This window comes from Spinacia oleracea, chromosome 4, assembly GCF_020520425.1.
Source record: "Spinacia oleracea cultivar Varoflay chromosome 4, BTI_SOV_V1, whole genome shotgun sequence".
Taxonomy (NCBI): Eukaryota; Viridiplantae; Streptophyta; class Magnoliopsida; order Caryophyllales; family Amaranthaceae; genus Spinacia; species Spinacia oleracea.
The window spans coordinates 178,757,590-178,771,551 of NC_079490.1; the positions used below are offsets into that span (position 1 = coordinate 178,757,590).

At 35.4% G+C, this 13,962-nt stretch overlaps 2 protein-coding genes across 3 annotated transcripts; both read right to left on the reverse strand.

Annotated features, from left to right (window-relative positions):
- Positions 1-2,309: 2,309 nt before the first annotated feature.
- LOC110799813 (uncharacterized protein At4g38062) lies at positions 2,310-6,609 on the reverse strand. The gene is made up of 2 exons (XM_022005083.2): positions 6,462-6,609; positions 2,310-5,367 (listed from the first exon to the last, which is right to left on the reverse strand). The coding sequence occupies exon 2, from the start codon at positions 5,297-5,299 to the stop codon at positions 2,504-2,506; it is 2,796 nt and encodes a 931-aa protein (XP_021860775.1). The 5' UTR covers positions 5,300-5,367; positions 6,462-6,609; the 3' UTR covers positions 2,310-2,503.
- A 1,080-nt stretch (positions 6,610-7,689) lies between these two features.
- LOC110799805 (uncharacterized) lies at positions 7,690-13,483 on the reverse strand. Of its 2 annotated transcripts, XR_008932491.1 has the most exons (7): positions 13,056-13,483; positions 12,843-12,938; positions 11,852-11,892; positions 10,909-11,026; positions 10,388-10,468; positions 9,498-9,675; positions 7,690-8,090 (listed from the first exon to the last, which is right to left on the reverse strand). XR_008932491.1 is itself a non-coding variant. In XM_022005076.2 (6 exons), the coding sequence occupies exons 1-6, from the start codon at positions 13,293-13,295 to the stop codon at positions 8,031-8,033; spliced, it is 636 nt and encodes a 211-aa protein (XP_021860768.1). In that variant the 5' UTR covers positions 13,296-13,479; the 3' UTR covers positions 7,690-8,030. The 2 variants fall into 2 exon arrangements, 1 of the variants encoding a protein (XP_021860768.1); XM_022005076.2 differs by lacking the exon at positions 9,498-9,675 and having other exon boundaries at positions 13,056-13,479.
- Positions 13,484-13,962: the final 479 nt, after the last annotated feature.

A 13,962-nucleotide genomic window follows, 5' to 3' on the forward strand; every position in this document is an offset into this window, starting at 1 on the left:
AAATCCATCACCGCCCGTTCACCCCACAACGTATACATTCTTTAACCCCTCATCCATCAAAATTTCCTCGATCTCCGCCCACTTAGGGAGGATACACATGCGGATCCCCCAAAAAACTTGCCCCACTAACACTTTTAGCCTTCATATCCGCACTCATCTACAATTCTTATCCCTATCCCCTCCATCAAAGATAGGAATGATATTCATCCCTACAATCCCCGTTTTGAGAGGTACAAAATAAAATGCATCCGCTCTTCATCACCCTCTCCCGTGTATCCATATGCACCCGCCTCAAACCCACCCCTATACTCAACATTCTTTTTTGGTAAGACATTTTTGAATTTCTATTCTCGAGTATTTGACAATTCGTTTGTCTGATTTGAATAATTAAGTAAATAAACAAAACATTATAATAAGTAAGTTATTAGTAATTTTTTTATATTCATAACCAACGTAGTATAACTTTTAGTAAGTGTTAGTTTTGCATATTATATTTGGTAAAAAGAAATGAACCATTATTACGATTTTCGGCCCTATATTTTCGAAATATGTATACTATTTGCGTGACATTATAGGGCTGTAAAATATTTGATGTTGCAAATTATTTTAAGTTTAATTATTTATATTAACGAAGAGGCGAATCAATGAGTGACATTAGTCATCACCACATTGATTTCCACTCTTTTAGTATAATTTTTGATATTATAAGATAATCAAATAAAAGAACAGCACTTGTCAGCACCATGTATTTAACTGTATAAGATATAACCATTACAACGTCTATGGCTTATGATATAATATATTAAATTTGTATTATGTAAGTATTTAGACAAATCCAACAAAATGATACGGAGTACATGACTATGTTCATCGTCTATATTAATAGTCACCAAATAACATTAAAATTACAGAGATGTGTACTCCGTAATATAATAGTTAGTGTAAAAATAAAAGAGTTACATCTAAAAAATTGAGGAGTTACATAGTAGAGTAGTAGATAGATTAGGTTACGCAAGTTTTTCTCTTGTTTAAGGAAGTTACATACTCCGTACTTTCTTTTTTAAAGTAATAAAATATTACTTATAATTATCGAATTTAGTTGTCAAAATATTATACAATATTATAGTAACCTTTTTTTATACTATATTTATACTTCATTGATTTTCTAATTTATTTGTATTCTAGTTATGTAACTACAAATCGGTAGATTACATTAATTATTTTTTGTAAATATCCTACTACGTAATCCGTTTAATGGATTATTTAAAAAAAAAATATATAATCATATATTGTTATATTTGTTACCAAAATATAAAAACAGATTTTATAAAGTATTACTCATGTATAGAATGACATCTTTTTTTAGGAAAATAGAATCAAATACTTTATTGGGTAAAAAGGTAACAAAATAATTTACAATCAAGTATTTTATTTTTTAATTTTTTTATATCTAAAAGAGAGGCCAATCAATGAGTGACATTTGTCATCACCACATTGATTTCCTCTCTTTTAGTATAATATATAGATTTTGGGGTTTTTTTTGGTATCCTAATTTTTATTAGTTAATTAGAATGATTAAATTATAATTAGGGGTTAATATGGTGTCATAGTGGACTAATTGGTCGAAATATGAATTAAGGAAGATAATTGTTAGAAAGGTGGGTAATAACTGACAACTTTTAACAACATATATAATAATTGACAAACTAAAAACTAAAATAAGAAAACCACAAAAAGTAGTTTCTAGTTTTTTGTTGTCAGTTTTCAAAATCAATATGATTACTATAAGTATGACTATTTTTTAGTTAATGATTCAATTAAAATCACACGACTTTTAGTACCAAAAACTGCAAACTGACAGTGATATCGAACGAACCCTTAGGTAGTAATTAACAAATTATCCGAAATTGAGGCAATCTCATCCAGGATGGGATATGTTTCGTAAGATTGCTCTCATTATTCATTAACATCCATCTCAAAAGGGTTTACATTAGTAAGCAGCCTGACTACGATGAGTCCCAACGGCCACTGAAGAAGCTAGAACAAGTTGATTATTACATGCCATAGCAAAATGCTGGTCTAAAATAATAATTCACAAACGTCCAAAGCTCTCAATCTAGAAACAGAACTAAGTTGCACTTATCTTTAAAGATTATGCTTACAGCAATGCAAATCACAACTTGTGCAATCATTTACAGAAGAACTAGCACAAGTTTGATAGTGATAAAGCGATTTTGATAGAGCTTTGCTATTTTTCAAAGCTCTTTTAACTGTTTATGTTATGTGTCCTGTTTTGAACCCCAAACAAATTTTGCTAAGCAGACAAGATACATTCATTTAATTGTAAAATTCTCGTAAGAATATTGTTACAAGTGAAAGAGTTCAACATTACTGTTCCATTAGGTTTCTAACAGCATGCTAAACAATGTAGTACTCCGTAACTTATTACACAGCTACGGCGTTGAAAGAATGACTTAAAATTTATTATCACAAGCTCAAGCTGCTATTGGTTAATCTCTCTTAATGGAGATCTGTCAACTTCCTTCTTCACATCAGTATGCACGTTATTAGAAATTTTATTTGATATTAAATCATCTGATGTCAAAATATCATCTTCTTCACAAGTCTGCAACATCTTCCCCAACATTCCCTCAAGCTTTACATCCTCTGTACAGAAACCACCAAATTGCTCACAGATTTCTTCAATGTTTGTGAGCAGGTTATTCCTTTCAGAAGACAGCCTTTTGATGCTGCCTGTAGCAACCTCTTTCTCTTGTTCAAGATCTTTCACGAGTTCCTTCAACTCAATTTGCTCCTCCTTCAACTTGTTCAACAATATCTCTGTATCTAGCTTCTTAAACTCCATCAGAGCTTTGAGCTCTTTAACTGATTGTTTTGAGTGAAGCAAAGACTCTTCTTGAACCAAAAATCTTCCATGCAGATTACTGACCTCTTTTTCCAGTACATCAATTGTCTCATTCTTTATTTCCAACTCAGTTTTCATGTGGAATTCAGACTTTTCTAAAGCTTCTTCAAGTGCAACAATGCTAATCTTATCTTCTATACCTTGTGAGAAGGAAAAGAGAGCTGCTTCCATGAAATCCTGTTCTAATGATGAAGCAAAATCCTGAATACACCTTATGTGCTCATCCTTTTCTGCTATAGTCCTACACAGATCTTTCTTTTCAAGTTCATATTTGTTCTCTGCTTCAAGCCTGGCAGATTCAGCTGCTACTGATTCCCTTCCCACAGATTGTTCCTTCACTACTTCTATCTCTTTCCTCACGCTTTCAACTGTTGCATCTCTTTCTTTTAGGATTTTGACGTAGTGCTCACCTTTCTTGTATGCTTCTACCACCTCTAATTTCATTGCCTCTGTAGCTGCTTCTTTTTCTATCAACTCTTGGTCCAGAGAAATGATTGTCTGCTGGAGATCTCTAACATTATGCTTTTGTTCTTCCATTTTGAAATATAAAGCACTGTTCTCTTTACTAAGATCCTGAATTTGTTCAAGAAGGGATGTTTCCCTTTTCTTATACAACTCCTGACTTTGTTCAAGGCATGTTCTAAAGCTTTCTGCTTTAGCTTTCCATGACTGCAGTTCTATCTCTGTCTGCGTAACCTCACCTATCTTTGCTGCCAATTCAGAATTCGATTTTTCTAAAGCAACGGACAAATTCTTGAGAGCAACTTCCATCAGGTTAACTTGTTCTTTCAAGTGAAGTTGGCAGTTCGATGACTCTTCAAGCATCTGTTTGTGCTCTGCAAGAGCGAACTCCAAAAAGGTATTACGCTCTTCCAAAAGGTTTATAGAATCCAGCTTTTCTGTAAGAAATGCAATTTCCTCATGCGACTGCTTCACATGAACTTGAGCCTTTGATGGAGTGCAGTCTCCCATCTCCAAATGCTGAGCTACATGCTTCTCTCTTCTTTCCTTGTTGAATCCTTCAATCTGATCTTCTGACTCGAAGAGCTTTGAGTAAGCATCAGAAAGTTCAGACTTCATCATTAAGAGAAGTATGGAAGTCTCTTCACCTGAAACCTCCATTGCAGAGTAACAATTATCCAACTGCATCTTCAGTTGCTCCAGTTGTTCAGTTTGTCTATTTAACTCAGTTTCATTACATTTTGTATCTTCCATCAGCTTCTCCATTTTGGATGTCCATTCAGCTTCTCTTTCTTTCAAAGCCAGAGAACAATTGCCGTGCACCTGCTCCAAATCTTTCAGCTTTTTGCGAAGTTTATTGAGAGAAGGGTCCACTCTTCTCTTGTTGATTTGAGCTTCCTGTAGCTCTTTCAAAGATCCAAGAAGCTCCTTGTTCTCTTGCTCAAGGTGGGTAACCCTGTACTCAACCTCCTTCAATAATATCTCTTTCATCCCAACAGAATTCCTCAAATCTGCAATATCTTCATCACGTTTTGTGCTGAGGCTTTCAAACTTTGTTTTCGCTTCCTCATACTCCGCAAAAACACTTTCGAAGCACTGTTTTGATTCTGACAATTGAACTTCTAACGCCTTCCTTCGGCTTTCCTCATGCGCCAGAGCTTGATTGCACATCTTTAGCCGGGATTCAAGGCCTTCAGTGATTCTAATTTGAGAATCCAATTTAAACTGCAATGTCGTTATCTCTTCCAACATATTCGATTTTTCAGATGCCCAATCCTTGTTGTTTGACTGGAACAGATCTTGAAGCCGCTTATGAGCTTCTTCAAGATGTTCAAACTGCTCTTTCTTCCATTTTAGCTGACCTTGGACACTCATGCTTTGCTCCTCCAATTTTGAGATTACTTCATCTCTGTGTCTTAATTCCCTTCCTGCCCGAGCCTTTTCTTCTGCTTCATAGCACTTCCGTTGTGAATCGGATACAAGGTTTTTTAAACCTTCAATCTCTTTGTTGCAAGCGCAAAGCTTCTTTTCCAAGTCGTCATTTCTTCTTGTCGCTTCCTCCAAAGCTGACACCAATTTTCTGTTTTCTCCTTCCAACTTTTGCACCTTCTCCCCAGCATCAGTCCGGATTTTTTCATTCACAGAACTGACTTGCTTAAGAGATGATTCCATTTCATGGAATTTAGATTTGACCTCTCCATAGAGCTTCATCAACTCAGCTAACTCCTCTGATTTGTCATTCAGTTCCTTTGCCTGCTTATCAATTTGCAACTTTGCTTCTTGACTTTTAGCTAGCTGGTCTGACTGAGCTCTCCTTAGACTCTCAGAAAGTTCGGTTTTGATCCTATAGTCCTCCTTCAGCTTCTCCAACACCGCTTTTGATTCTTCCAACTCCTTGTACACTCCGTCCATTTCTCTTACTGTTTGAATTGAACTGATCAAGTCTCCACTTCAATAGCGTTGATGATTATTTATTTAACCTAAGTTGATGAACAAATAAACACATTATATGTATGGTGAAAGAAAAGGAGCATTGCATCAACAGTTCACAGAAATTGCATCAACAATTCAGAGACAACCCCTAAGAAGCTCATGCTAGGGAAATGAGCATAACAACAAATTCTCAGAAATTTCTTCAGGCAAGCAGCACGAGTTTGTGTATCCGTGTATTAAGCGCACAATACTAGCAGAAATGATCACAAACAGGCACAAAAAGAACAGAAAAAGGAAAGGAACTAAAAGCACAAGATAAATGCTTTCTGCTATTGCGCTCCAACCTCTTTCGTCCCATTAGTAAAGGATGAAATCAACTGATTTTGGCTACGTAATCAATTCAAAACTATATGTAAAGTAGGGCTCTAACTTCTAAGAGAGCCAAATAGTAAAATTCTAGTGCTAAGCTAAAGGGGCACCAAGAAAACAAAAACATTAAGAACATGAAAAAATTGAAAATACAATTTCTGTAGTGGAAAGTGGAAACTCTATCCAAAACCTCAAATCGAATATTGTTTACATCAATGCACCTTGTGGTTCCCATTACACTGAAACTGCAATTGCTACATGCCTATATATTGTGATCTTATTCCTCAAACAAATATGTTAATTTCCTAAATTTTCTGTATGTGAACTTAAAAGGGGCTGAAAATCAAAGATTTCACCAAACCAGACCACCATTCATCATATATCCACTATCAATTTCCCCACACTTCCATGAAGAAATTAACTTACAAATCGAAAAAACAAAAATCCATTACATTTGTTTTCAATCCTTTCAAAATTAAAAACCCTAGTTTTAGAAACCAGGAAAGAAAAGGGTAAAATTAAATAACAGCAACATATGACGTACGACCTTTAGAAATCATACATATGCAACAAATTCGAAACAAGAAACTAAATTGCAGGCACAGAAGCTAAGATGAAATACAGTATAAATTCAAATCAAATAAATCTCAAATTCAGTATAGCTAATCATACTACCGAGGATTAGGGTTTGGTGAACAAATGACAGAGAAATTTAAAGGAAATGCAAGATTTTCAAGAAGAAATGGAGTCGATAGAGAGAAAGAGAAAGAACCTGGAAGCAGCAAGGCGTAGTGGTGAATCTGGGATGAACAGAGAGAGATAGAGAGAGAGCGGGAGCGCTTGTTTAAATTTTGAGTACGGCTATAACTTCTCTCATCCAAACCAAATATAGTAATCACTTTGTGCCTTAATACTCGTACCGTTTTGACTTTTTGCACTATTCACATAATTTACTTTGATCCTATTTTATTTCTAGTATATAAACAAAAATGTTAGAATATAATCTATTGTTGGCTTCATCTTAATATATATTTTCAAAACATTAATATTTTTATACGGAGTAAGCTTTTATAATATGTAGTTAAATATATTAGTGGTCAAAGTTGTGCATTGGCAAGCGTGTCCAGTCAAAACGATGCGAATATTAAGGGACGGAGGGAGTAAGAAATTATTTTAACAAAAAAAAAGGTGAGAGACAAAAGTAAAGAAATTTTAAAAGCTAAGATTCTAAAGAAATGTACGGAATATCCACAACTGTAAAGTACGAGTATACAAATGTAAGGAGTATCGATAACTCTAAAGTTTTGCATGCGTTAAATAAATTTGCGGATAACTCATTTTAAAGCTTAATATTGATTAACGTTGAAAATGCTTTTATTTCATAAGTTATTCCTTTCATACCTAAGTTCCGTTCTATTTGACTTATTTTGTCTGAACTTATTTTACCTGAAAAAACTTATTTTTGTCTGAAATAAATTTATTTGTGTGTGAAAATATCTAGAAAAAACTTATTTTTCTGAACTTATTTTATCTGAAATTAACTGAATTTATCTGAACTTATCTTGTTTGAAATAAGTCAAAATGAGTTGAACAGAACAGAGCCTCATTAGTTTTCAACAAATGCTTGACTAATCATGTTGATCAATGATACTTTGTATTTATGAGTTAAATAAAACAGTTAAAAAGAGAAATCGCCAATTGTTCTTGGTGATTGACAAAGTTGGTCAACCAAGTGACATTATTATAATAAAATCGATATGATTGAATATTACAATCTACACATTGGCATTTCTTTTAATTTTTCCAAAAAACATAACAATCGCAAAATCTTAATTGGTTTCAAATGTCAATTAGGAGATGATTCTGTAAATAAAATGAATATGATGCAGCCTGACTGACTGGCTAAATATGCTGGAATTTACCAAAATAGTAAGCTTCCACTTGCTTGAGAAATCAAACCACGATTCAGAGTCCAAAAAGTGGCTAAAATTCGATCAATGTGGTAGAAAAATGTAATTTACTCAAATGGGAAAAAAAAATATAGGATGTACTTCTCCAATATGAGTGAGTACATCGGCTACGATTTCTTTCAACAAGCTACACTAACACTCTTTATACACACAAGTCAAGAATGATAAGAAAATGAATACAACCTATATAAAGTCGTAAAAAGTACTCCGTAAAATCCAAAGGCGGCTACAGATCAGCTTAACGCCTTAACTATCACACAAAAATGAGAACAGCCTGTACAATTGGGTTCAGAAATGGTCAGCTTTCTTCCTCAATGTTTCAGGGGAACTCCAGATAAGGAGCCGTGCCAAACCAACGTATGAATTCTCTTTCAAACGTTTTCTTCTTCAATTAGCAAAGCTTCAAGCTCATGCCGTTTCTTCTCCAGTTCCTGTGATGGGACAAAAGTTAATGCAAGCCACTCAACATCTTTTTTTTCATGGGCCTCAATCAGATTGAAAACAAATAATCAACCCATATCAACTTCCAAACAAAGGAGTAGAGAGAGAAAGACGACAAGACTACAATCAGCAAGTAAATGTTCACTCTGCACTTCTCAAAAGATAAAGATGTTTGGTACATAAAACTTGAAAATCATACAAAATACCCCCTTGAAGAAGCTGGATATGTATTTGTTCAGAAAAACTCAAAATGTCAATTTTAAAGCATGACTCAGCATATGGGTATACTTAATATATATGAACTGCTTAGCACTGAAGACAAAGAGCAGAAATTTTGAGAGAAAAACTCTGATTGTAAGTGATCCAGGCTCCATTACCATTAATAAACAAATTCATTATGGTAAGAAAAATGATGGAGTTGAACTACCTAGGAGACTACTTCACTCCTAATTCTGTACAAATGATAGAAACAAATCCCATCACACCAGCTCTAAACTTTCAAATGCTATTCTCTCTACGAATGACGTCCTTGGAGATATTATTGGAAAAAGGACTCAATGTGTTCCAAGATATTTCTCCATCTAACATATATTTTAGGAAATCCATCCAGGCCTCAAATCTCAAGCATCCATGCTCAAAAAGCAAGCTTTTGAAAGTTTCAAGAGGTAAAAACGGTGTTTGATAACGAAGTAATAGCTTTGGGGCAGTTGTTTCCTAGAGGAGGAAACGTGGTTTTTCAGAACCAGGGTTGGGTCACACTGTCACTGTCAACGTTTATCTTTGATGATCGATGGTCATTTGTTCATCGCTTGCGGTTATAAGACTTATAACTGATGATTACCACTTCAAATTTGTGGTGGTAGCCAAAAATTATGAACGCAGAAAAACTAATATCGACATGGAGTAAATTAAGCCACAAGATTCACAAACTACTGACAAGAATAAGTGCAGATTGTACTAATTAATAATTATATGGCACAAATGATTTTAGAATCTTTGTGACGGAAATGTAGAAAGATTGATGAAATATATAGTTAAAAGGCAAATCACAATATATCACAGAGCAACCTAGAATTTCACCTATCGCATTCTAATTTGATGGACATGATAACCCACGAAAATTGATAAAATTGGCCAGAAATAATATCCCTTTCGGCCAATAAGAAAGTTCGCATATGAATTACAACTGTGGCGAATGTTATGATCATCTGAGGCGATTGGCTAAGGAAGTAGTGGCGAGTTGCTTAAATAGTGAGGGAGGATGAAAAGCTGATTCTTACAGGTTTTAAGAATGGGTCCCTGTCAAGGAGAATCCTTCAAAGCCTTTGTTGGTATGCTAAGCCTGAAGAATTAGAGGGGTAATGGCAATTATCAACAATTCTAGTTGTGGCACTTACACAGTTCCTGACTCCGCAGCAGATTCTCTCCCTATCTTTATTCCACTAGTTTCCTTTGTGTTCATTTTGACTTGCTTCAAGATGATGCAGGGTACTTATATACATTCCACACTTGTACAATGTGCAGGAAGCAAAACAATCAAACCCCAACTTAGGCTGCAGAATGAGTGGATGACACCTAGCAATAAATTGTGATAAAGGTAATGAAGTCCAAGCGGATCTTTAAAAGTTTGTTTAAACCCGATAAAGAAAGGCACTCTTATTATGAGAAAGATTATCCACTTATGAATCATACCCAATTTGTGCTCCTCAATTATCCAATGTTGCGGGAGATATTTAAAAAACAACATATGTCACATTCATCCAAGAAATTAGATTCTTCTGAAGCCCCTCAAAAGCTACTTTTCACTTATGCTTAACATTTTGAAATTACGAAATTAATTGGTTAACCCCACAAGTTCATATTATATGCATCACGGAAATTTAAGAAAACGACAAAATTCCGCAAATTTGACATTGAACAACTTGCTATTCTATCCCATCTCATCAGAGGGCGGGGCGGGGCGGGGCGGGGCGGGGCGGGGGTGAAATTTAAATGCATTGACAGCTTAGTATCAATAACCCCCAGATTACTAGCCGAAACATAGAGAATCAAATCCAATCAATGAACTGCCAAACAAACACAAACGGTGCTAATTCCTACAGAAGCATATTGTACAATCTGAGCATCAGCAAAGACCAATAAAGATAGTCGAACAGACCAGCAACTGTAAGGTTTTAACCAATATTTACGCATTAAATTAAGATTCAATCATCAAACTCACACACCATTCCTCCTCAATGACTTATAAAATCAAAAGCATAACCTTCATTAAGCAGTTAACACTTACCTCCAGATCCTTAACTGCTTGATCCCTACTAATTTCTTTTTCTTCGAGGGAACGCTTGATAACACCAATGCAAAGGATTCCCTGAAATATTGTTAAGTTAAAGCAACATGAGAAGATATATCACTGCACATTTCAAGATAAACAAAGGCCATATATCTAAAGTCACAAAAAGAGACTTTTAATATTTAAGCTATGGATATTGGATTAGCTTGGGGTTTTTTTTATCAAGTACTCCTTGTACAGTTTCAATCTCAAAATTCTGTCAATATATTATTATGGTGTTTCTCGTCAGCACATATTTTTCCGTGGGAATTACAACTTCGGTTAATAATTATTTGTTTGAAGTATAAAAACAAACATATGAGCAAAAGAGCCCATTGAACCTTTAAATTGCACTTCGTATGTCACAAAAACATTCGAGTACAATATACTCCAGACGTACCTTTAAAATTTACACTAAAAAATGAGAGCAAATTCACATTATAAACAGGAAAAAAAGAATGTTTAGTCCATCTTCTTACCGATACAAGATACACAACACCGCAAGAAAGCAGCAGATAGCTTGCTATGCTCTGAAGAAGAACTATGTCGCGCTGCTTTCCAATGAAGTCAGAGAATGCCCTAGTCATAACAGCAACGCTATACAAAACGATCAATGAAACTGTGACTGTTAGTTCGTATCCATCGTTAGTGGTAATGATGCATTAAATCAACTTTCTCTAGTGTGTCTACATCAGCAATTAACTGAAGTGACACAGGCAGTGTGGCTCCCAAAAAACCATAGTTGATGAAAACAGCCTCTTCTAGGCATATGCTGCCTACATCTGAAACTCCCCACCTCAATGTAGGTGGAAGCCTTGTTAAACGGTATGCTAAGACATATGAATATACCTATGAAAGCTTAAGTACAAGAGCCCTAAAATAACTTCTCTAAAAGAATGTGATAATCAAGAAATGCATCACATTAACGCACCACTCAGTAACAGTGTAACACCAGTCAAGCCATTAGATAAGCAATCCTTTGGCATTGAACTCCAACTCCTTTTTCATGAACCTAGCTATTGGGGATTTATTAAGATGGGGATCTTCAAACAAATGATGTCCTGTGTTCACCCACCTTTCCGTCAAGATTACTCCATATCTTTCTCTATTTGAAGGATGATTTTTCCTTCAAAATTTTCAAAATTTTATTTTCAAAATTTTAAAGATTTGAATGAAGTAACAAATAACGTGTTGTTCCTTTTGTGTAGATTCCACTTGTTAGTTGTTACCTTCTGTTTCATTGCTAATTGGCTACACCAATAATTCCTCTATTTATGCATAAAAGACATATAATTTAATTGAAGTTTAATTCCAACTCCAAGCCAAAGTATATTGCAAATACAAAAGTGCAGGGACAAAATGCTATACTTCTACACGTTCAGATAAGTTCAATTCAACAGTCAAGGGTGCTAGTATACTTACAAGATCTGTAGCATGCTTCTGCCAGGCCAATACTCCAACACCTGCCGCATAGCACTAGAAATTAGTTTTCAAGTCTAAAGTAAAACACAAAGCAAGGCCAAGACCAAGTAATTGACAACTATAGACCAAGATGGCCATTTTAAGTATTGTGAACATAAGCAGGGTAATTGTTTGGGGAAACAACGATCTATCCAAGGAGTGAACTGCGCAACATACAAAATGACTGCAGAGTGCCGACAGCTGCAGCAAAATTGCTCTTACAATGCTTAAAAAATTGGGGAAATGGAAAGGAGAGGAGAAACAATGGAATAAAACATGCGTGACAATGAAATTCTAGAAGCCAGCCGCTCCACACTGTATGCTTACTTTGTACGAAGTATTACTTATTGAAGCTATATTTATGAATCAGCATGCTGTTAAATAGCACCCCCCCCCCCCCCCCCACCCCACACACACACACACACACAAGTTTGAAGCTAATAAATCCTCTATGGCATTACAATTTTTAGTTTGCAATATTTCTATTAAACTACTACTGATGATAGTTATTCAAGAACACAACACCTTGCTCCTAGCTTCATGACAATTTATAATAGTATATAACCAACACTCGCTTTTTACATAGCTTGGTGAACATTTGACATACATCCATAATTGTTTGTGTTGCAAAATAAGGTAATGTCTTGTACTAGTGAGCATTACATTGAGCTCAATCCTGCTCAATTCACAACCCCGAAGCCTTATCCTTACGAGTATTACTCTGAACTCAATACTTGCTAATCCGAAACCCGAAAGCCTTGTCCTTAAAGGAATAATAAAATGAGCTCAGCCCTCACTATCCCAATTAACCCATACCCCAAAAAGAGACCATTGTTGTGTCCATAAAAATACAGTACTTCAACTTCCTTATAAAACCACCATTGTGAATTACATAGAAGCAATTGAACTACCACACCCATAAAATGATAAATTCATCCAATATAAATTATACCTTCCAGAATCTGAAAATGAGACTCCACTCCGTCTCAGCCAAAACCACAAAAATTGCTAGCGCCACCGCATAACATCGGAAAATCCCATCAAAAACCTAAAAAATTGAAATAAAATCAAAACATGAACTGAACCCCCAAATTCAATAATAACAACAACAAATTGATATAAAAAAATAAAAAAAAATAAAGGAATAAATCATATAGATTCATACATCAGATCCGTTCTTGAAGGAACGAAAAGCAGAGAGAATATTGACGGCAATACATAGAATAGCAGATAAAGCAGTGATGACGCTGAAACATTTACAAACGATCAAAAACGGCGCGTTTCTGCGCCTCAATTTTGCGTCGGGTTTCGTGTTGGACGTGGGACGAGACTGGTGCGGCGACGGTGAGTCGGGGGGCGAGTTACGGGGTTGTGAGATTTCGCCTTCTCCTTCAGCGTTCCTCATTTTCTCTCTCCTCTTCCTATTTTTGGAAGCTTTTGTTTTTCTAAGCTGTGTTCGTTGGAAGATACTATACCTGCTATTTAATCAACGGAAAAAAGGGGGGAAACGATGGAAGGGACATTGTCTGATTGTCTCTCTCTTCTTTCTATTTTTAGTATCTTTTTTAGAAAAAGATATTTTCTAATGTTAGAAGGATTTGAAGCCGTTCGTTTTCTTCCTTGTCCGGGGGTCTTAAATTATGTCTATTGTATCAAACTACTCCGCTGCCGACCAAGGCTCTGTTTTCGTTATCCAGTCCACAATAATATTATTATACGAAGTATATATTTAACGGCTAAAGTTAATAATTTACTCATGAGGAGTATAAATTAAAACAAGCTAAAAACCTCTCTATGGAAAATCACGCGGAAAACCCAAAATCTAGTGAAGAAAGGGATTAAGTTTCCCCATCAAATAAAAAACTAAAACGGAAAATCACTCGTTTGATTTTCGATAGAAATGACAATCTTGATCAAAACATGGCCGACGCACATCATGAGAGCCCTCCAGTGCCGGAGAACAACAATAGTCTGCAACCTCCTCCTTCCTTCCGAGACATGCTCCAAGGCGAAGCTAGTCGGTCCTTGACAACCCAACGTATAGAGGCTCTAGAAGAAGAAGATGCATGATG

Coding starts and splice junctions, on each gene's coding strand:
- LOC110799805 (XM_022005076.2), bottom strand. CDS start 13,295: ATGAGGAACGCTGAAGGAGAAGGCGAAATCTCACAACCCCGTAACTCG. Junction 12,939..13,055: donor CCTTCAAGAACGGATCTGAT/GTATGAATCTAT, acceptor TCAATTTTTTAG/GTTTTTGATGGGATTTTCCG. Junction 10,469..10,908: donor GTGTTGTGTATCTTGTATCG/GTAAGAAGATGG, acceptor ACAATATTTCAG/GGAATCCTTTGCATTGGTGT.
- LOC110799813 (XM_022005083.2), bottom strand. CDS start 5,299: ATGGACGGAGTGTACAAGGAGTTGGAAGAATCAAAAGCGGTGTTGGAG.